A 22,935-nucleotide genomic window follows, 5' to 3' on the forward strand; every position below is an offset into this window, starting at 1 on the left:
GTAAATATTAAGAAAAGATCTAATAACCAATAAAAATATGAACGAAGTATTGAACAATTTACAGAAAAATAAAATACAATTGCCACTTGAACACTTAAAAAGATGTTCAATCTTACAATAAAAAATTAAAATTACAATGAGATACCATCTATCCTATCAGATTGTCAAGAATCAAAAAGTTTGATAACTTTTCACACGTTGCTGATGGGAGAGAAAATTGGTAAAACTTCCAAGGAAGGCAATTTCGCAATACTACCAAAATTCTTTTCAAGCATTGGTGGTGGAATGAAAATGAGAAAAATCTTTGGAAGGGAATTTGCAAAAGTGTATCCGAAAAAACAATGTACACACTTCTTTGACCTAGTATTTTCAGTTCTAGGTATCTATTATACAGATACACAAGAGCCAAATGCAATATACTTGGATATCAATATAATGTTAAAGGACTGGTTGAATATATCTTAACATATCCCTCAGGCTTACTATGAATCTCACTATTAGGCAGATACATATGTGCTGCTATGGTAAGATATCTAGACTACATAAAAGGAAATTGCAAAGTAGTATGTATAATAAGTTACTAACTGGATAAATATATATATATATAATACGTGCATGTTAACTATAGAATATCTTGTGAAAAATTCACAAGAATCTGGTAAAACTGGTTGCCTCTCAGGGAGACTTAATAACCGTTTATTCCTTTCGAATTTTGTAGAATGTGCATGTATTACTTATTCAAAACAAACATATATTTTAAAAATTAATACAAAACGAAAAACTGACGTCCAAAGGCATCTCCCTAGATGACCAAAGATACAATCTCGCGTTCATTCAACAAACATTCACCGAGCGCTTATCATGCGCCAGGCACTGCGATAGAAGTGAGTGCCAAAGATCTCCCCATTACAAGGAGCGCCCAACGCCCGGTCTCCAGAGTGAGCCCCCACTGAAGGGCTGGGGGTGGGGGCGGGGCGCAGGCCCAGACCGTGCGGCTCCCGGGGGCGCAGACGTTGTAGACGGCCCAACCGTCCCGAGCCTGGAATGCACTCTTCCAAAGCAAACCGCCGCCCGCAGAAACCCACCCCGCTTCTCGTCCCCACAGAAGGCACCCCCAGCCGGTGCCTTCGCGCCCGCCGTCCGACCCGTTTCCCTCAGTCCCTAGTGGAGAGCCGGCCCCTGACGCCCGCGCTACCGCAGCGCCCTTACCACGGGGCGCTCGCAATTCGGGTCCCTCTCCATCTCTCCTGCTGCCGTGTCGGTCCTCATCGTCTGTTTATTCCTCGGCAGAGGAAGGGCGCGGGCCCTCGCTGTCTGCCGCGCAGCTCCTTCCCCTCGACCTTCTCTCCATCTCCACGAAGCCTATTTTGTTTTCCCCAAAAATGTTTTCCCTGTCTCCTGTGTCCCCGTCACGGTATGAGGACCAATCGAGGCCAAAAGTCGCAGAGGAAACAAGCGGCAGAGCATCGCTCATCACGAGGCTGCTTTCCAATGGTCACTTGGTTGTGGGGTGGTTTTGCACAAAAGCACTAATTTTGTGCAAACGGTGACACGCATGAGTGACTCAGCCCCCTCGCGCCTTAGGCCCTGCCGAGAAAGCACTGCTTTTCGCCTAAGGCTTAGGAGGTGGAAGCCTCCCCAGTAATTGGCCTTGCGGTGGGCTGGATGGACTGCGTGAAACCTCTAATTGGCTGTTTAATTCTCAGCAGGTGCAATCTCAATTGACAACGTTTGCTTTGCCTGGATTCTATTGGCTGACATGGTGAGCCGGTTTTGAATTCCATCCGGGTAATTGGGTATCAGACCGCAGCAGCGCCGTCGCTCAGGAACCGCTCGCGGAAGGATTGGTTGTGTTGGGGGCGGCGATTGGTCAGACTGCGAGCCGGGCGTTGATTGGTGCGGGCGGGCTTCGGGGGCGGGGAAGTGGCTGCTGAAGGGAGGCCGGCGGGGCTCCGCGTCGAGGTGCGAGTGGGAGGAGGTGACGGCTGCTGGCGTGAGGTGCGAGGCGGCGAGCGCGACGACCGCGACGACCGCTGGCGTGCGGTGTGAGGCGGAGCGCGCGACGGCAGACTTGAGCGGTAAAGGCGGGGAGCGCGAGCGGATTGGGGAGTGGGAGAGGCTGGGCCGGGGGCGGCTCTGGCAACAAGGAGGCGGAAATGTGGGGCTGAGGGAAGGGAGGCGTCCCCGAGGGCGTGGGGCCCGGGGCGGGCGTCAGAGCCCCGGTGGTGAGGGCGGTGTTGGGACAGCTTTCCCCCCGGGGCTGGTAACCGTATCCAGAGAACATGCCGTGGTCTGGGGTTAAGGCGCAGCGGACCCGGTGCGAGAGGTTTGCCCCAGCCAGTTTGGACTCTTCGACTGGTCCTTTTTGAGACGGAGAACCGCCATCAGTTTGCCTTTTATTTTCCTCAGCTTTTTCTTAATTATCTCTAATAGAATGACTATTTGCAGTCGTCAGAATAATAAATTGGGGTTTTTGTTTGTTTTTCCAATTTCCCTCCTTACTCCTTAATGCAGAGACATCATCGTGGGTTTTGGTGAAGACTCCCGTGTCAAAGCTACATTTTTAGACTCTTTGAGAGAAATGGGTTTTTTCACTCACTGGTTTAAAAATAAATGTAGCAAAGGTGAGAAAATTGGATGAGCTGCTTCAATTCCACAAGCCTGTCACCGTGTTGTAGGGACTTGGTAGATTCTGATTATTAGGAGATACTGGAATGAGATCCTTGTCCCATGGAGCTCACGATGTGATTTGACTCCTATGTTTTTGAAATGATAATATAAAGAAGCCTTAGTTATGCATATCATATAGTTGTTAGCAACTGTTGACTACAAATGTCAGGAGATTTCAAAGTTAGCTTTTGCTGAAAAACCATTATCTAGCTACATCTCTCACCTGGAAATGATCCACGTCTCCTCTTTTCTTTATCTAGGTTCCCCTACGAACTGTGGTCTTACGTTTTAGTTTCCTCCTCTTTGCATTCAATTTGAAATAATAAAATCAAACACAAGCTAGCATTCAGTACTGTACAGTTATCCCTGTTTCCATCATATTATTTCCCACTTTCCTTTTTTTTTTTTTTAAAGAGAAACAACAGTTTGGCTGCAGAGCCAGAGGAATATCAGATAACCTTTTGCCTTGATCCTGATAGTTTCTGAACTGGATAAAAAAAAAATGTAAAAGGATATGTAAATTGTAAATAAAAATATAGTTGATTAATCAAGTAGATATTCATTCTTTGAGACATCAACTGATAACTCAATTAGCACAAACTTCATTTGTAATATCTGAAGAGGAGTTAGTGAAATTTAGCTTTTGGTTCAAATAGAAGTCACCCAGTAAATTTATCCTTGTCATGGGCATTCATTTTCCTACCACACACACCCTCTCCAGCACCAGATCATCAATATTCCCTATTTCAAATGCCACCATCTGCCAGGTGCTCACATGAGAAACTTAAGAGCCAGCTCCTTGGCTTACCCTCTAACCTTTCCATAAGTCAATTGCTAGGTCTTATGTGTTCTACCTATTAAAACCCACTCTAATGCATCTACTTCTGTCCATCTCCATCACTGACACCTGGACTAGCCTCTGAATTGGTCTCCCTACATCCACTGTTGCTGCATTCAATTCATTCTTACTACAGACACAATGGTTAATCAAGAATTACAAGCAATGCGTGTGCTAGGGATGTTGGGAGTGTTGTGGAAACCCATAACGATGAAACCCAAACTAATGTAGAGGGTCAGGATTAAGGGAGTGGAGAGCCAAAGGAATATCAGATATCCTTTCGCCTTGATCCTGGTAGTTTCTGAACTGGAAAAAGAAATGGTATTAGTCCTTTGAGTCTCCTTAAAGAGGTACCATCATGACTGTTCTTCAAACCACATTGTGTGGAAATGATTAAAAGCTGTGTAACCTTAGGGAAATCCCTTTATCTCCCTGGGCCTCAGTTTCCCCAGTTGCAACATTATTAGTGGAGTCAGATCATCTCTGTGGTTCCTTCTAGTTCTAAAATTTTATAGATTTCTATGCCCTGTAAGCGTGAATTATGTCCAGACAGGTGGTGGTATAGGCAGACAGCATTAGAGTGTGGATCAAGTTATTGCTCTTGTTTATGAGACTAGATTTGTTTCAGTTTCCCAAAACCTTTAACACTCTCGATTCTTGCTTGTCAAGATAAGACCTTCCCTGTCTGACAGGAATCTCCGTGAAGGCAACTACTAAGTCTGTTTGGACTGTTGTATTCCCAGGGCCAAACACACATTGGGTACTCGTTTATTGGTTTGAATGCAGAAGATAAATGATTTGTATTTTAATGAGGTGGTTTTCAACTATGCACCATCTAAAAAATAAACCTTTTAAGTTGTAGCTCCTCCCAGCTGTTGCATTAACTAAGAATTTATACTGTCTTTGCATTGCCATGTAATTAGTTGTTTTGGTGTTTATCTTTCCTACTAGACTGAGTATTGCAAGGCCAGTTCTTGTTCCTCCTTGTGTCCCCAGCATACTCAGGCCATAACAAAGAGCTAGCACTCTTTAACTGAGGCCCATTAATAGGAAAGAAAGCTTTGCATTTTAGAGACCATATGATAAAATATATGCAGTAACCAGTAGATAAAGAAGTGAAATCTTTTCTAGACACCCGGAATAAACCATCTCTTAATGTAAGAAAGTAGCAGTTTGGGTTTCATATATTCAAGAATTACTTAAGCAAAATATCTCCTTTGTGAAACCGAGCCTGTTTCCTTTCCTTAGGTATATACAAAGATGTTTACATGATACTACCCAGACTTGCACAGAGAGTTGTGAAAGGTTTTATTTGCAACCTGGAGAAAAAAGAAAGAAGGTGATTTTTATCCAGTTAGGGAAGGAACCTCATAACTCAAACAAATAAACCCACATTAAACTCAATGCTTTCCTACTCACTAAAAAGGGGGGGGGGCAGCCACATTCCCTCAGGTTGAAACTCAGTCTCTCAAAATGATATATACTGGATCTACTTACTGAGCAACTAATTGCCTGGAATAATGATAAATTTGAAAAGAGCCCCTCACCAAGGTTATAAAAGGAGGTTTTGTTTTTCTCTTTAGGCCATGAGTCTGGGCAAGAGAGTGGATTGAATTTGTTTAAAACTATTGGCTAGAAAAAATAGAGTTGGCAAACTTCTGGTAATCTGAAGAATTTTATTCGTTTCTAGTAGTCATTAAAGCTCTCTGAGGCCAGATGCAAAATTCGATCCTCTGACAGTGGTAAGAAATCTACCTGCAGTCTCCTTAAGGTGACTTTTCTCTCTCTTCAGAATGAGATTTCTGTAATAGGTCTTCTCCTTGCCCTCATCACTCTTCCTGAAAGGCTTTCAGGAAAAGCACATTTAGAACCAAAGTTTTATTCGTGAGTAGGTCCTTTATTAATGAGTATGTTTTTAGCCTTACTAGGATACAACCAGGTTTTTTTTAAGGTGAAAAACATTTTTTCTTTTTTTTTTTACTTTTTTTTTATGTGAGGAAGACCAGCCCTGAGCTAACATGTGATGCCACTCCTCCTCCTTTTTTGCTGAGGAAGACTGGCCCTGGGCTAACATCCGTGCCCATCGTCCTCTACTTTATATGGGACATTGCCACAGCAGTGCGTTACTGCGCGCCTGGGATCCGAGCCTGTGAACCCCGGGCTGCCAAAGCAGAGCGCGAGCACTTAACCGCTGCGCCACCGGGCTGGCCCCGGAAAACATTTTTTTCTTGTATAGCATAATCATTTGGGTTGAGTTTTTGTACATGGAGGCAAATTATAGCATAAATTACATTCCCTCATTTTAAAGCAAATCTTGTTAAAAGCCACGTTATGTTTTGTTCTACTACTACATTGTAATATCTGGAATAGACACCGTCTTTAGTTTTTTACCACCTACAGTGTTTTCCACCAGTATTTATTAATTTTGAATTGAATGTGTTGATCAGAATAAAGAATAAAGATACTAGGTACTGTTCTGCTGAGAGTTTAGGTACAAGGAGGGGGAGGTGGCTTCTAAAGTCACTTTAAAAGGTTTTTAATATGCAAATAATAAACCAGACTCTGGGTAAGAGGTTAGGTAACCTCTTTAAGTATGTGTACTCCTCTGTAAAACTGGGGTTACTATTTCCCACCTTACAGGATTGTATGAAGGTTGAATAAAATAATGTGTGTCAGGTAGCTAGCGGCGTAGTAGCTTCTCACGACATTTATCTTTTCATCTTTGTGTCCTTAATGCTACAGTAGCATCTAGCACATAGAAGTGCTTAATAAATGTGATTGAACTGCACTGGTGAAGCCATTAGTCTCGAGGACACAGGCATAACAGATAAACAGTTGTATACAGTGTGAACAAGTGCTGTCACAGAAGTATCTTTCACAGGGCAGTGTGAGCTAAGGGAAAACTCACCCTAAGTCAGCTAGCGCAAATCCCGGAGGCCTCAGAAGAAGAGATGGTAGTAGAGCTGAGACTTGAGGAGTACTAGTATTTTGCCAGGGATATCAGATGGGCCTAAGGAGTAAGACTAGGAAGACAGAAGTGACACATTTGTTAGAGCAAGGATACATAAGAGAGGACATCCTGTTCCCCTAGTAGAGGTGGGGTTAGACTAAAAGGCTGTGAAGATGGTAGGCAGAGATCAGATTATCATGAACATGCCATTAATGAGTTTACGTGTAGGCAACAGAGAGTTGCTGGAGAAGAGGAAGTTTATTCATTCAACAAATGATTGTTGACTGGCTATTGTGTGCTAAGTACTGAGGAACAAAACAAAAAAAAATCCTGTCCTTGTGGAGTTTACAGTCTAATGAGGAGACAACCAAAATGAAGACCGTACAGGTCATTATAATGACTTTGGCTTTTAATCAGAGTGAGATGGGAAGCCACTGGAAGGTTTTGAGTTGATAAATAACATTTGACTTATTCCAGCTGTTGTGTTGAGCATAAACAATGGACAATGGCAAATGCAAGGACATAATTAAGAAGCAATTGCTGGGCCGGCCCCATGGGTTAGCCGTTAAGTGCGCACGCTCTGCTACTGGTGGCCCAGGTTCGGATCCCGGGCGCGCACTGACACACTGCTTCTCTGGCCATGCTGAGGCTGCGTCCCACGTACAGAAACTAGAAGGATGTGCAACTATGACATACAACTATCTACTGGGGCTTTGGGGGAAAAAAAAAAAGGAGGATTGGCAATAGATGTTAGCTCAGAGCTGGTCTTCCTCAGCAAAAAGGAGGAGGATTAGCACGATGTTAGCTCAGGGCTGATCTTCCTCACAAAAAAAAAAAAAAAAGCAATTGCAGTAACCTAGGCAAGAGGTAATAATGGTTTAGAGTAGGTGGTGGTCATAGCAGCTGCAGAGGTAAAAAGTGGTCAGATTCTGGACCATTTGGAGGTAGAACAAATAGGATTTGCTGACAGGCTGGATGTGCTGTTTGAGGGAGAGGATGAGTAAGATTTTCAGCCTGAGGAACTAAAAGAATGGAGTTGCCATTTACTGAGATGGCAAAGACTACAGGAAGCAGGTGAGATCAGGAGCTCAGTGTTGTACCTGTTAAGTTTGAGATGCCTATTAGATATCAAATGGCAATGTGTCTCATTAAGGTATTTGGATAAACAAACCTGGAGATAAGGAGAATGGTCCTAACTGGAACTGTGAATTTGGGAGTTATCAGCATATAGATGGAATTTAAAGCCAAGCCATGAATGAGACTTGATGAGATCACCAAGGAGGTGAGAGAACAGAAGAGGGCTAAGCACAGAACCCTGGGGCACTCCAGTGTTCAGAGGTTAGAAAAAGGAGACTGCTGGAGAAGCCGGAAAGGGAGAAGGAAAACCAGGAAAGTGCTGTCGTGGAAGCCAAGTGAAGAAAGTGTTTCAGAGAAGGAGTCACCAGCTGTGCTAGATACTGGGGTGAGGTCGGGTAAAGTAAAGACTGAGAATTAATCATTGGATTTAGCAGTGTGAAGTCACCGGTGACCTTGACAAGAGCAGTGAGAATGGATTCAAGAAGAGAAATTGAGGGGCCGTCCCAGTGGCATAACGGTTAAGTTCATGCACTCCTCTTCGGCAGCCCAGGGTTCTCAGGTTCAGATCCCAGACATGGACCTATGCGCTGCTCATCAAGCCATGCTGTGGCAGCGTCCCATATACAAAAATAGAGGAAGACGGGCATGGACGTTAGCTCAGAGCTAATCTTCCTCACAAAAAGAGGAAGATTGGCGACAGATGTTAGCCCAGGACCAATCTTCCTCACCAGAAAACAAAAAGAGAAATTAAACACAGAGGTATTGGCACTCATGAGTTTTCCTGTAAAAGGAAGGAAAGAAATGAGAAATATTTGGAGGAATAAGTGGAATCGAGAAGGTTTTCTTTGAGAAAGAAATAATAGCATGCCTGTCTGCTGATGGAAAGATCCAGTAGAGCGGAAAACATTAACAATGCAGGAGAAGGAAGAGCGATGCTGGTGGAGTAACACTTTTATGGGATACTTTAGTGCTAGCAGAGACAGTTCATCCATGGCCATGGGAGAGAAGATAGAATATTTGGGCACAGATAGAGATAGGTGGGTAAATGTGGAAGTTTATTAATATTTTCTCTGAATGCTCTTTCTCAGTGAAATAGGAAAGCAGTTGAGAGTGAGGATGGAGAATGAGGCACTAGAGGTTTGAGAAGAAATGGTGTGAAATAATTGTCTGGGAGGATGAGAAAATATATGGAATAAGGAAACATAGTGAGGGACATGTTAAGATTTGCTTGCCATCAAAATGAAGATACAGTGTCAGAGAGAGACTAATAGCAAGAAGGCCACTGCAATGGTCTGAATGAGATTTGATGAGCTTCTGAATCAGTCCAGGTGCAGTGCTGTTGGAGTCATTAGCATATAGTAGTTGAAGCTGCAGGTGTGGATGAAATTACCCAAAGAGAGCAGAGTGACAATAGCAGTGGATAGAGACCACAGGAAGACAAATCTAAAACTCTGAAGGCCCCGTCAGGGGAATAGGAGGAGAAACCAAGAGAAAAAGGGCACAGAGGTAAGATTAGATAAGGCTTATACATGCCATCTAGGTTGATTATCTGGGAAGTTGTAGTTTTGGTGAAGGAGAAGGGCAGACCTAGTTGAGGAGTAAATAGAAATCAGGAGTACAGACAGTACATAAAGGCAGTACTTCCAAGAAAGAAGTGGAAGTAGCAAAGCCTAAAACTAGGCCTGGAAAGCCATTCCTTGCAGAGACAACAGCTTCTGGAAAGGCGCTGGAGGCATAGAAGGGCACAGATAAAGAATTTTAAATAGTTTGATATGAAATCTAAATATATATATTTTTTAAATATATGATTCACTGAATTTTTGTTCCTTTGTCTTTTAAAACTGTGGTCAATATATAGTTCTCGCTGGAGGGGTGGGGGCAGGGAATGAAGTATGCCTCAATTTAGTTGTATGTGTCCCTTAGCTAACTTAAAAGTTACGTGAAATAGACTTTTTACATGAAATAGATTCTGAGACTGCTCAAGCTCTTGAAATGGGAAAGTAGGCGGTAGTATTCTTTTTAATAATATTATAATGTGTTCCCATGCCTCTCCGCCAAGTCTTAAAGGTGTTGGATGAAAGCTCCTTCTCTTCCCTCATTTGCTTATTTCAGGATGTAAGTCAGAGTACAGCAGAAAATGTCCACTGAACGCACTTCTTGGACAAGTTTGTCCACTATTCAGAAAATAGCACTGGGCCTCGGGATCCCAGCCAGTGCAACGATTGCCTATATCCTATACCGCAGATATAGGGAAAGCAGAGGTATGTGAACCCCACGGCTCTCCGTATGGAAATGTTCAGACTATGTTCCAGCCTTGTTAAATTGAAATGAAACCTTTCCTTGTCAGACCGGGTATGTTTGTTGGGATGTAATTGGCTTTCTGTTAGGGATCTTTGACTGGAACTTTTGGTTTCTTCTTTTCTATGTTCTTAATGTGAAGCTAGTCTATGAAATTAAGAACTCATTTTATAATTCCGTTGATCTATTCCCTTCAGCAACATCAATGCTGCAATGGGTTCTTTTTCTTTTCCTTTCTTTTTTTTTTTTTTAATATCTATATTCTTCTTATCTTTTTCATATGCTCCTTCTATTTAGTTAGGAGAAGGCCAGCTATGGGGTCCAGTTTCCCCAGAGGCTGAACTTAGAGAATAGGACCTAGAGAAATGATTTATGTACAAACAGGAGAAGTTCTGAGCCTAATGGACTCCTCGGGCGACTTCTAGCCTTCATTCTTTTCCAGGAGTCATGTCTTGGTAGAAATAGTTTGCCCAAAATCTAGCAGCCCTTCCTTGCAGAGCGAAATGTTTTTCCCCTTTTAGCATCTGAAACAGTATTCCAGAAAGAATGCCTATCTTCTGGTCTTTTGGGACCTTCTAATTCCCACTCAAATGCTACTTCTCGTCATTATGGCTGAGATCCTCAGTTTATCTCTTGGATCAGTGTCTCTTTGACAGCTAGATTCAGAGGAGGGCTGGTAGTAGCTTTGGGTGTTATCAGAGTCTGATCTGATGAGCCATGATCTGTGCAGAAGAACGGCTGACGTTTGTTGGGGAGGACGACATCGAGATAGAGATGCGAGTTCCCCAGGAGGCTGTGAAGCTCATCATTGGCCGGCAAGGAGCCAATATTAAACAAGTAAGTGTGCCAGCAGGCAATTGGCTTTCTCAGGGATTGATTCCACTTATTGACTTCTTGTTTTCCTCCTCTGCCCCATCTTACAAAAGCCACCCACACTATGTATATTTTTAAAACAAAAAATATAGGAACTTTTCAGCTAACTATGCTGTTTTCCTTCTAGAGATGAGTACTTCTACTCCCTAGAGAACAGATGACTTAGTTTGAAATGAGGATTTTTGATTGGATGATTCTTAGCTTGGTATAGCTTGAACCATTCTTTTCTACTATGAAATTAATGAACTCTCATTAATTGACAGTAAATATTGAATTGCTGCCTGATTCTTCTTACTGTCTTCCATTGTTCAGTTGGAATGTCAAGAAAACAAAATATTTGATTCTCTAAACCAAGTAAAATTAGGGGGAAAGAGGGTTCTAACACAAAGAGAAACTGTTTTGAATTAACTGGTATTTGGGGTTACCTGTCTCACTAATCTCCTTCCAAAAGTACAAGTAATTGAGGACTGCTTATCACATCCTGATTTAGCTGATATTGTGTCCAATTCTATCGACCTCCAGGGTGAGGTTTAGAGTGCCCTTAGCGGACCCAAATGGGAGCTCTCACAAAGCATACTGCTGTGTATCCTTTTCTCTGCAGCTGCGGAAACAGACAGGTGCTCGGATTGATGTGGACACAGAGGATGTAGGCGAGGAGCGGGTGCTGCTTATCAGTGGTTTTCCTGTTCAGGTGTGCAAGGCCAAAGCAGCAATCCATCAGATCCTGACAGAGAATACCCCCATGTCTGAGCAGCTCTCAGTTCCCCAGAGATCTGTGGGCAGAATCATAGGTACCACTGGACAGCTTCCTCTGCTGTTTCCTTGTTTCGCTACCTTCACCTTTCTTTGTTTTTTTTTTTGTTTGTTTATTGTGGTAACATTGATTTATAACACTGTATAAATTTCAGGTGTTCGTCTACCTTCACCTTTCTTTTTACACCTTCCCAAGGGTTTTTCCTGGCCTACTTCCTCTTCACCTTGCTGATGATAAAAAAAAAAAAAAAAAAAAGGGACATTGAGACGAGAGCTTTATTACTTTACAGAACCAGTGGTAAAGCAAAACCCATTACCTAAAGAAGTTATATGATCTGAACCTTACAAATAGGTTCATAGAAGGGTTCAGGTAAATGTATTTACCTCATAAAAGATTTTTAAAGGGAAGCAAAGCCTGCTTACATTATCTCAGATCTTTCAAGACAGTGCTCTAGAGAGCACCAATTATGCTTTCCTCTAGAGCATTCCTTATGCTGCTGTTAGAGGCAGAGAAAAGTCCTGTCCTTGGTGTGATGTTTCACACATCATGTTGGACATCTTCTAATGAAGCGGGGATGTAAAGTATGCTGAGTGGTTAAAAAAAAAAAAAAATGGAAATGACATGAAGTTAATCTGGCCAGTGTGTGGAGTTTAAACAAAATGGAAAGAGCAAATAATCCAGTATTCCCCTTCTTACAGTAAGGATTTCAGTAGCCCCTGCTTTCCATTCAATATACTACATTCTTTTCACTTTGGAAATAAAAACTGACTCTCTTCTCACAGTATATACACAAGAGTGATTCTCTGGTAGTTAAGATTGGCCAGGAGAGAAGGACAGGTTTTTATGTATTGTTCAATGCAGGGAGAGGCGGTGAGACGATTCGTTCTATCTGTAAGGCCTCTGGAGCCAAAATTACCTGTGACAAAGAATCAGAGGGAACATTACTACTATCAAGGCTTATAAAAATCTCAGGAACACAGAAGGAAGTGGCAACAGCCAAGGCAAGTAGCTGTTAGACTTGAATCGTATTTAAGAATGAGAAGAACCCTGTATTCCATCCTAGGTCAAAATATCTGGCCACACAGATATCATCCCTTCTCTTATTTTCCACAGCATTTGATACTGGAGAAAGTTTCGGAAGATGAAGAACTTCGGAAGAGAATTGCTCATTCTGCAGAAACCAGAGTCCCACGCAAGCAGCCAATCAGTGTAAGAAGAGAGGAAATGACAGAGCCTGGTGGAGCCGGAGAGCCTGCTTTATGGAAAAACGCTGGTACTAGCGTGCCTGCTGCACCGCTGGCAGTTCCTCCTCACAAAGGAGGTGGTGACATGGCTGTTTTAGGGCCAGAAGAAGGTTCCTGGGAGAAACCTAACGATGACAGCTATCATAAGTCTGGAGCCCAGACCAGTCCAGAGACATCCATCTTTGAAAGTACGTAACAAGGAAGGAACCCATTAGCCATATGGGAGATAGAAATACTGGCTTAGATAACCCAAAATAGGAAGCAATAGAAAATAATTTCTGTTTTCTTGACTACACTTACAAATCTGTCATCACATATATGCCTTTCTGGTAATATTTTACTTGGATTAGTACTAATCAAATAATATTTTTCTGAATACAAACCAGCTAATGATGGAGAATGATACAGAAATATGCTAGTTCACAGAAAACTAGTCTGTAATACATCAAATAATTGAATTTACGTGGTATTCTTTCCCAGACATACCTATTAAACAAGTAAAATACTCAGCTTGATTTATTTATTTTTTTTGCCTGTCTCATTACTGTTTTTAAAAATCACCACCATTCAAGAAGAATGAAAAGGCTGTGAGCTTTCTCTTCTACGCATAGGGACTGGGAGGGCAGAGAAGAACAGGGCCGCTAAGAGGTTCACAGACTTGTCCAAGGTCACATAATGAGTCAGTGGTAGAATGTTATCTGGAACAGGCCCACATCTGTCCATGTACCTTTTCACTGGTCCATGCTGAAGCTAGCATATGGAGGATTTACCTTCATTATAATTGGTGACTGATTTGAATACATGGCAGATGACTAAGAATGTAAACTCTTATTACTTACATAGACAGGTACAGAACATAGTTTAGTCCCTTTCTTCAGGATATTCTTGTATGATTCATCCAGTTGTCCCTCCAGCTATTTTTTAAATGGTAATAGCCACTTGGTATTTGTACCTCTCACCCCCCTGGTGCAATCTCCCTATTTCAACCAGAGATGATTCTGATATGGTCACCATATTAGATGCTGATGAGTCTGCAGCTTAACTTGCTTATCCCTGTGTTTAGTCCCCAGTCCTGACTTCAGTTTCCATGCTGATGAGTTCCTAGAAGTCTACGTCTCTGCCTCTGAACATCCTAACCATTTCTGGATCCAAATCATTGGCTCCCGGAGCCTGCAATTGGATAAACTTGTCAGTGAGATGACTCAGCACTATGAGAATAGTCTGGTAAGTTACCATAGGGACAAGGCTGTAGTTTGACAAAAAGGGGGCATATCTTTTTCATTGTGATATTTTCTCCTTTTCCTGTGGAGCAACTACTCATTCTTTCTTCCTTCTGGTATTCCCTATTTATCTTTTTTTAGCCTACCCCTTCCTAACTCTCTCCTCTCCTGATCCTTATCCCATGTGTAGCCTGAAGACTTGACTGTGCATGTAGGAGACATTGTAGCAGCACCTTTACCTACAAATGGTTCCTGGTATCGAGCCCGGGTCCTTGGCACCTTGGAGAATGGGAACGTGGACCTCTACTTTGTTGACTTTGGAGATAATGGAGATTGCCCACTGAGGGACCTCAGGGCACTCAGGTCAGTGCGGAAGCCAGAGTGGAGTCAGGCTGGAGTCTCAACTACTGACTCGGCCCGGGCCATAAGATGGTGAGCTGTTGGCACTTATGACCAGGGAGATTTGGAAGAGAAACTATTTACAGAGAGCAGATGATTATCTTTTCCTGCTGGGTTGATTGATGCTGTCTAGAAGCAAGGAATATGAGAAGGCCCTTTCAGCACTGGGATTCTAATTTCAATTTCTTTCACTTTAGGAGTGACTTCCTAAGCCTTCCATTTCAAGCAATAGAGTGTAGTCTGGCACGGATTGCCCCCTCAGGTAAATTGGTCACATCGCCTATTGATCTTGCTTCCAAATAGAGTGACTCATATGGCACGTGGGAGGAATTCTCATTTTCCCAGGCTTTTTGAGTTCTGGGGACTCAGATCTCTTTTCCTTACCAGCACTAGAAAGCAACAGCTGGAAACTTGCCTGGCAGTCAGACATAGGTACCTTCTGGAGTAGAAGGAGATAGTTCCACTTTCCCTCCAGGGTATAATACCACCCTTGTCAGCACTGACCCCTTCTTAGGCTCTCTCTACAATCTTTTGCCAGGTGAACAATGGGAAGAGGAAGCTTTGGATGAGTTTGACAGACTCACTCACTGTGCTGACTGGAAACCCCTGGTGGCCAAGATCTCTAGTTATGTCCAGGCTGGAATTGCAACTTGGCCCAAGATCTACTTATATGATACTAGCAATGGGAAGGTAAGATTGGGGTTCACTCATTGCTCACTATCTCTTCAGGATATTTATATCCTCATTTACTTTTTCTTTCCCAGAAACTCTTATTTGATATAAGAGTTTCCCAGGCTGCCAGGGGTGAACCTGTGTGACCTCAATCCTGCTCACTGTGCCCCAGGACCGCCCCTGGAGCTGGCAGGGAGGAGCTGCAGGATAATAAAGTCGAGAAACTGCAAAAAAAAAAAAAAAAAAAAGGATCCTGCTTACCATCCTACCAAAGGAATATCTTGAAAGTATCAGTCCTAGCTCTTCTGCCCTGTTCCCTCACATTTGCCTTTGTTACAGAGAGAACATCATTCCCTTTTCATTTTTCTCCTCAGAAACTTGATATTGGGTTAGAATTAGTTCGTAAAGGATATGCAGTTGAGCTTCCTGAAGACAAGGAAGAAAACAGAGCTGTCCCGAACACATTGCAAGATGTGGTGAGTGAGCCATTGCAGTCATTTAGGGTGCTTCTTTGGGGCAAATCTGGTGCCTCGAGAGACATGAGGGCTTCTAGTCATGCATGACATTTCATAGAGAGCTTTCCTAAGTTGCTCCACTAGTTGATCAAAGGAGGCACTGTCTCCCTCTCAGCAGCCAAATTCAACTGCATTAACCAGATCCTGTGAGCAGAATGATAGGGTGGCCTCTTCTTTCCCACCAGCCAACGTGTTCTTCTTTTTCTCTTGTTTTTTATCCCCTCAGGCCACAGAAATAGATGTTTCTCTCAGCAGCATGCTCACTGAGACCAAGAAGAGCCCTGGAGAGATAGCAAATACCCTGTCCTGCCTCAGCTTATCAGGTACAAACAGCATTTCCTCCCTAGAGCGTCTTTGGAAGTTACCATTTCTCAATCAGTCTCTCCAAACTAGGGAGATTTTTAAGGCTTGGCTCTTAACCAAGATGGTCGTTGAGTACCAAGAAGCCCATTTTCCCCCCAAGTTTCAGTGGCAGTGCCTGCTAGATTAGGGCAGTATCTAACTTTCTCCTCTTCATTTCTGCTAAGTAGAAGCTGCGTCTATATCTGGTGATGATAACCTTGAAGATGACTACTTACTCTGAAGTTGGCTTCAGCTGCCTCAGCCATCTGCTTTACTGTGTGAGTGGAGCTATCATCTATCCGTAGCAACAGTAAAGTAATGAGGGTGACAACAGGGGCCTTGCTTTGTTCTTTTCCCCATGGCCTATCTTAATACTGCTTCTCTGCAGCTGCTTTCCTGCAGCTTAACTTGCTCTCAGATTGAGCCCTTTCCAAGCTTTATGTGTTTTTTGTGTCTTTGGCAGGGTTTGGTGCCTGGAGAGAGAAGCCTGTGATAAAGAGATCTATGCAGTCCTTCCTTTATTACACACACGATCTATCTTACTGTGAACCAAGTGCATTTTCTCCTTCCACTGGACTACCAGAAAGAATGTGAGGTAGAGGGAGACAAATACATGCCCCTACCCCGCCCCCTCATCTCCCTTCCAGTGTGTGAATACTGCTGCGTTACTTCCAGGCTGTTCACCCATCTGGCTCGTTCCCCTGTGCTGGTCATAATGCACATTACTGCTAGACTGTGTACTTTTTGAGGCTGGGAAACAGCCAGGGTTTGGTCATTGGAAGTGATGATTCTGCAGACTTCTGACTCACCTCATCAGGTGACTCTGGTTAAGGGAAGTTTTTGAGTGGTGAACTCAAAGACTATAGTTGTCAGGAGGCAAAGGAAAAAATCAGCTTACTTATATTAAATAAAGCCTCAGGAAGTGGGAAGAGAATACTGCCTCCCAGCCTCAACTGCTGATATGTTATTGGAGACAGGTTTTTTTGAAACAGTACTCCAGCTATTTCCCTGTAAACTTTGATTAAAATACTGTAGACAAGGAGAGAACAGCTCAGGAAATATTCTAAATTGCTAGTATAATATCATAATATATATGTATACACACACATCCATAAAGAGAGAGCAAGAAAACATATATAGCTGTTTAAATCATTTGGGGGATTCTTTGCTGAATAAAGTTCTCAAGAAAATTATCTAAAACTAAATGTTGGTTGAATCACAAGGTGGAAGCTGGCCTATCGATATCTTCTGAACCTAAATCTGGTGAAAATTGCCAAACACCTCATGTAGAGGGGCCCATCTATGAAAAGAGGCGTCCCTCCTATGCACGGATCATATTCTTTCCCTAAAATTACTTCACTAAGAACCAGAACCAATTTAGGTTTAGGCTGTGTAAATAAGACTCCATCTAAGCTATTTGGAAGAAAAGGCCTGGATTAGGATTCCAGAAACTGGAGTTGTAGGACTAGATCTCCACTGTAACCTTATTGTAAGACTTGAGGGAGCCTGCTTTCTTACAGCGTCTCTCCATTTCTGACAGTATTGTGAGAATCCATTGAGAACTGTGAAGGTGCTTGAAAGTAAATATTATAAATGTAGGTGGTGGAATAATGACAAATTAACTTTTTTTTTTTTAGGATTGGCAAGGTAAACTGGAAAACTTAAAACTAGTACATAGAATGCCTTATGCAGGATTTTTTAAATCTAGGAATTAGTGGAGTCTACCCATATATACATGGCAACTATATTTTCCCATAGCCACAATTTTCAAAATTTATTTTCTCAGAAAAATTGCAGTACCAATTAGCAGAAAGGCTCCAGTGTAATCAGTGAAGGGCTGCCATTGATTTGATATTTCAGACCTTGGCAGCAGTGAACTTGCTCACTGAAGCAGGCTTGGCCCTGGAATTGGAGCTACTCTACAACAGAGTCCTGAGGCCAGTTAGTCCCCCGTTTCTTTGGCTCCTCAGCCTTTAATCTTAAGAGGTCCCCTGATATGAATCATTCATAGGACTTACTGCTCTGGAAAATGAGTAGTGTTTCATTCCTGGTTGTAGTTTGTTATTGTGTATAAAAGTCTGTCCCTTTAATACAGTCTTTAAGTCTTCTCAATTTACATCCCATTCTGATGGATTCCTTATTCCTCCAGTACAACCCTGTGCTTTTCCCGCTGCCTGGAATGCCCTCTTCTATAGAAGCTTCCTATTTCTTATTTTGTCTGTTGAAATCCTCCCTTTGAGCCAAAGCTCCACATACCTTCTCTGATTTCCTCCACATCCAAAGAGAAGGAATTAGCATTTGTCTCCAATTTAAACTGAAATATGTGGATGAAAATCTCCCAACAAGGCTCAAGTCTTTGTGAATTCCCTAGTACTTGGTTCTGGCTCCTGGCAGGTGCTCAGTAAATGGTTAGAATAAATGAGTAAATTGGCTGTGGGGTGTGGGGAGAGGCAAAAGGAGCCTAAAATCCTTGGATCCCTTCCTTCTCTGGTTCAGGTACCTCTGATTTTTTCAGTCATTAAATGTTTGTCCTACAGTGAGTTCAGCTCTGTAAGACATGTTCCACTCCCAACCAACCCCACCTTCCCCCCAAGAAAATGAACACTTGAGGATTGCACTACCCTTTATTCCTAGGATGGAAGAAGTTGTCCTGAATCACATCCTGAGTGCCTGGGTCCCATTTATCAAGGCTCCCAGTCCCTCACAGAGTAGGAATAAGCATGTTTAGGGATGTTCACTGGGAAGGTGACCAAGGTCCCTTTCAAGGGGATACACCATAAAGATGACATTGTCCCAGGGAGGGAGGGCAGGGTGATCTGGTCTGACCACCTCAAAGCCCATGTAGCTGAAGGCCCGTAGCAGGGCACCTGTGAAAGGAGAGAACAAATTAGAACACTCTTTGAAGCTCAGTACAACTATTCCCCCAGATTTGGCTTCTTCCGCTAGGGAATGGCTGTGGGGGAAGCAGTGTAGTGCAGGTATTAGGATGATGGGTTTTGGAGTCAAACAGATATAGCCTCTAGCCCTGGCTTTAACATTTACTTAGCTTTGTGACATTTTACAAGTTAACCCTTCTGAATGTCAGTTTTCTCATTTGTGAAATGGGGATCGTAGAACCTTCCTCACAGAATTTAAGATTAAATGAGATGATCTTTATGAAGTGCCTAACATGACGATAGTGTAGTAAACAACCGTCTGCTGTCTTATATCCAACAAAGTATAAACTCCTCGAGGGAAGAGGTGGTAGTTTCTGTAACATATGCTCCAAGCATCTGGTTAAATATATTGCTGTCCTCCTGGCATTATGACCGACACTTTCACCCTCTAGGTGCTTAACAACACTTGAGGTCTGTCTGTTCTACCAGCCATGTCCCTTGAATGAATTCCGTGTAATTTCACCACTGCTGCTTCAGTCTGGCTTCTGAAATCTACCGACAGGGCCTTCTTGACAGTTCAGTCGCAAATTGAATGAACAGGATGCTAGGTGCCTGAATTTCCTTGGGGGAGGAAATGTTGAATCCCTGAAATTCCTGAGCATGCCTTTTTTTAAAGAGAGGGGGAAGAAGATCTCCTACACAGGAAAAGTTGCTGTCAGCTGCCTCAGCACCAAGAGCTAGGAAAGACAGAGCAGATCCCTACCTCTGTCATTCCGGTTGTTTTGGAAGTTCACAAACACGGAGTCCACATTGGTCTTCTCCTCCACATACTCCAGTGTTGCGGTCAAACTAGGGGCCATAGAGAAAAATCACCATTAATGAAATGTTTAGCGAACTCAGAATCCAAAAAGATGCTTACTTGGAGAAGAAATCTTATTGCTCAGTTTTTCCTCACCCAAGCCAGGAAATGAAAGCTGTTAAACTAGTTTTGGTAGGTTTTTCTCTGAAGCCAAGGGATTGCACGCTACTGGACTAACATCCATGCCATGGGAAGGACCTGGGGAGGAGGGACTACTCTGTAAAGACAAACTGCTGGAAAGCACTTCCTATTATTTAATTATGGGTTCTCACTTCTGTGTTTCTGAATCTGAGTCCAGCAACCTCCCATGGGCTGGTATCCCTTGAACCCCAGATCCTGACTCAGCTCACAGGCTTGTATGCATGCCAGTTCAGTGGTTTGAATGTATCCAGCACCTCAGTCGGCCCTCACTGGTTAACATACCCACTACCTGATTATGACATGATAAAAGTGAAATCCCCTACCTCTTCCCTCCCCGCTCTCCCATCAGGCTCAGTCACCTTTCCCGGTTCCCTTGATCCAAGGCCCGATATGGGATATCCAGGAAGAGTCGATGGTCACGGAGAAGGCCGTGCCAATGGGCAGAGGTCTGGGGGGTGAGGCGGAAGTGGAAGTCTAACTGCACCGGGGCCTGGTGGAGCAGGGGGGCAGTAGCCAGCACCATCAGGTTCCCAGCCTGGAAAAGGAGTAGAATTGAGAGTAATAGTCTCCTGCTTCTGTGCTCATCTAGTCCTCAAATCTGATCTCAGGCCAATTTGAGTGTGTCTGTGGAAGCAAGGAGGGGGCTGATGGGGAGCCTAGGAGAACTGCAGCCAAAGTCTTACTCAACAGTATCCCTCAGTTCTAGGAACTAACTCCATCCCTAACATGGAGTTCTTGATATCACACAATCTGGAATGTGGAGTCAATGCAGTATTACTGCTAGCTAACCTCACCTCAGGGATGCACTAACCTTTCAGAAACTTAGATCAGAGAGCTTATTTTTTAAACGAAGCTGTGCCATCTATTTACTGTCTCGCCGATAATACTCTTCCACTTTTTTCTATCCTATGGGTTTTCTCTGAATTCTCCCATTTAAAATGTGGAGGTCACACACAGGAACGTTATTGCAATATGATAGCAGGGCAAGTGTGGAAGTTCTGGATTCTAGTCCCAGCTTAGCATGTAAACAACTTTATGTCCCAGAAGTCGTAATATAGTCTGCTCTATCTTTATTCTCACTTCCTCCCTGCTTTTTACCATTAGTTCTATGACCTTGACTTAGATCTCTGGACCAGAATCCTTGTCTATAAAGCAAGTAGCCTTTACATGAGCTCCGAGGTCTCAGCTAGCTCGAACTTTGTATGATTTCTTTTCCAACTAGCTAACATCCCTTCTCCGCAAGGTGTCATTACAGCAAGCAAGGGGCTGTCCTGTTACAGCACCAGCTCACAGTCCACTTACCGAATACAATTCTTTAAGCTGGTCGTGATCACCCTGCTCGGTGCTTCTGCCCACCGGGAGGCCTGCAAAGGACTCAGGAGCACTGAAGGCAGGAACGGGGCCGGAGTGTCAAGTCCTCCCGTTCCTTATAAGTGATGCTGGTTGGGAAAAAGAGGCCCAAATTAGTTTCTCGCTGAGTCTTAGATGGGGGAGAGGTTCATAACTTCCAGGTACACAGGACGAGGCTGTGGTACTATCTTCTGTATCTTCCGTGGACCAGCCCATTTCCATTTTCCCAGGCTAGCCAGATGGGAAAATTCTCAAGTGCCATGCCAGCCTTCCCCCCTATTTTGCTATTATCATCTCTTGTCACCTGGGAAGTTCTTTCAAATTCTTTCTTTTTCCTTACAGTTTATATAAACAACTCACTACAGGTAGAGATGAAAACAAGTACCTTTTATAACAAGGCAGCATCCTCTCCCGGAGGGTGATCCGGTATTTGTAACAGTAAAGGTAATAGGCGTATGGTGACCAGATCGGGTAGTGGTAGTTCCGTGTTTTTCCCCTCTTGATGTAAGAAAGGGAGTAGACAGAGGGGCGCCACCTGTTACAAGGCAGTTTCTCAGTTCAGTGCCTCCCTGCGGCAAAGTGAGGTTCAGAGATGGGTGGCACAGGTTCAGGCAACCTGGTGCCATTGTGACCCGTTGGGTACTGTGACATGGACAAGGGGTCAGCCCTTATGTCACTTCAGGATTCTACTGCTCCCCTACCCCACCCTACCACCCTGAACCAAGGGTCCTCTTTAACTAGTATGCGCTTCATGGTTGTACCAGTGGTTAAAATACTTTAGCTTCTGTACTGGTTGATAAACAGCCCTGCCTGAGCACTTCTTGTGCCCACCCAACCTGGCCCCCACTTCTGGCATGCACGCACGCGCGCACGTCCACACACACCCCACTTCAGTAACGAGAGGTTTGGTGTCTGATACTGCAGGAGGCTCCCAAGGTCCTGATCCAGTGTCTGACCTGATGGGTTGGTTCCTGGTTCCTATCAGTTCAATATTTTTATCATCATCCCTACCTTTAATAACCCAGGGGTACTACATATGGTTGAACTTGCTCACTGCCTTATAGGGTAAGAATTGCAAACTAAATGCCTCCGGGGGCCCAGAAAGCTAATGGAAATTAGTGGAGCTGCTGGGTAGGGCTGTAGCAAGTAGAAAGCTCACACCCTGTCTAAAAGAAACGGACACAACTCAGCTCCATCCAGTTGCAAGAATGCAGATTCACTGGTACCAGATCGTACGATTTTTCAACAGAAACTGGAAATAGATTTTTGCAGTAAATTTCTCCAATTTTTAAAAAATATTGGCTACTAAAAACTTGATTTAAAAAATTAACATTATGAGTAAAATTTGATTCTGGGGCCACCAGTTTGAGACCTCTGCATATTCATTCATTCATCCATTCAACAAATATTTATTGAGGGGCTACTATGAGCCAGGCACTATTCTAGGTGCTTGAGATACACCCGTAAACAAAACAAAGATCCCTGCCCAATGGAACTTATCTTCTAACAGAACAAATCTAAATAAACATAATAAAATTATTTAGTATGTTAGAAGATGAGAACTGCTATGGAGAAAAATAAAGTAGAAATAAAGAAGGATCAGGAGTGTGAAGGGGGTGAGACAGCTTGCAGAAATAAATAGGGTGATCCAAGTAGGCCTCATTGAAAAGGTGACATTTAATCAAAGACTTGAAGGAGGTGAGGTAGTTAGCCAAGCCAACATCTGGGGGTAAGCATTCCATGCCTAAGCAACCGCCAGTTCAAAAGCCCTAAGGAGAAGGTGCCTGGTGTTTTCAAGAAATAGCAAGGAGGCCACTGTGGGTGGAGCAGTGTAAGCTATAGGGAGAGTAGAAGGAG

At 43.3% G+C, this 22,935-nt stretch overlaps 2 protein-coding genes across 2 annotated transcripts; one reads left to right on the plus strand and one right to left on the minus strand.

Moving 5' to 3' along the window:
- Nucleotides 1-1,953: 1,953 nt before the first annotated feature.
- On the plus strand, nucleotides 1,954-18,659 carry TDRKH (tudor and KH domain containing). The gene is made up of 14 exons (XM_087443117.1): nucleotides 1,954-2,078; nucleotides 9,648-9,796; nucleotides 10,564-10,670; nucleotides 11,308-11,497; nucleotides 12,322-12,461; nucleotides 12,574-12,892; nucleotides 13,768-13,928; nucleotides 14,115-14,287; nucleotides 14,521-14,585; nucleotides 14,862-15,013; nucleotides 15,370-15,471; nucleotides 15,737-15,833; nucleotides 16,041-16,130; nucleotides 16,316-18,659. Exons 2-13 carry the CDS (start codon nucleotides 9,673-9,675, stop codon nucleotides 16,091-16,093), a joined length of 1,683 nt encoding a protein of 560 aa, XP_087299243.1. The 5' UTR covers nucleotides 1,954-2,078; nucleotides 9,648-9,672; the 3' UTR covers nucleotides 16,094-16,130; nucleotides 16,316-18,659.
- Nucleotides 18,458-21,694, minus strand: OAZ3 (ornithine decarboxylase antizyme 3). Its single transcript, NM_001290396.1, is given in 5 exon segments — nucleotides 18,458-18,719; nucleotides 19,492-19,577; nucleotides 20,088-20,263; nucleotides 21,031-21,167; nucleotides 21,464-21,694. Coding segments are annotated over 5 exon segments (705 nt in total). The 5' UTR covers nucleotides 21,628-21,694; the 3' UTR covers nucleotides 18,458-18,576.
- Nucleotides 21,695-22,935: the final 1,241 nt, after the last annotated feature.

This window comes from Ceratotherium simum, chromosome 2, assembly GCF_057802395.1.
Source record: "Ceratotherium simum simum isolate JZ-2026a chromosome 2, ASM5780239v1, whole genome shotgun sequence".
Taxonomy (NCBI): Eukaryota; Metazoa; Chordata; class Mammalia; order Perissodactyla; family Rhinocerotidae; genus Ceratotherium; species Ceratotherium simum.

Bases quoted from the DNA above. Each gene is read 5' to 3' on its own strand.
- TDRKH (XM_087443117.1), top strand. From the start codon at position 9,673: ATGTCCACTGAACGCACTTCTTGGACAAGTTTGTCCACTATTCAGAAA. The intron at 10,671-11,307 runs GTAAGTGTGCCA...TTTTCTCTGCAG, and splicing joins AAGGAGCCAATATTAAACAA to CTGCGGAAACAGACAGGTGC. The intron at 12,893-13,767 runs GTACGTAACAAG...CCCTGTGTTTAG, and splicing joins AGAGACATCCATCTTTGAAA to TCCCCAGTCCTGACTTCAGT.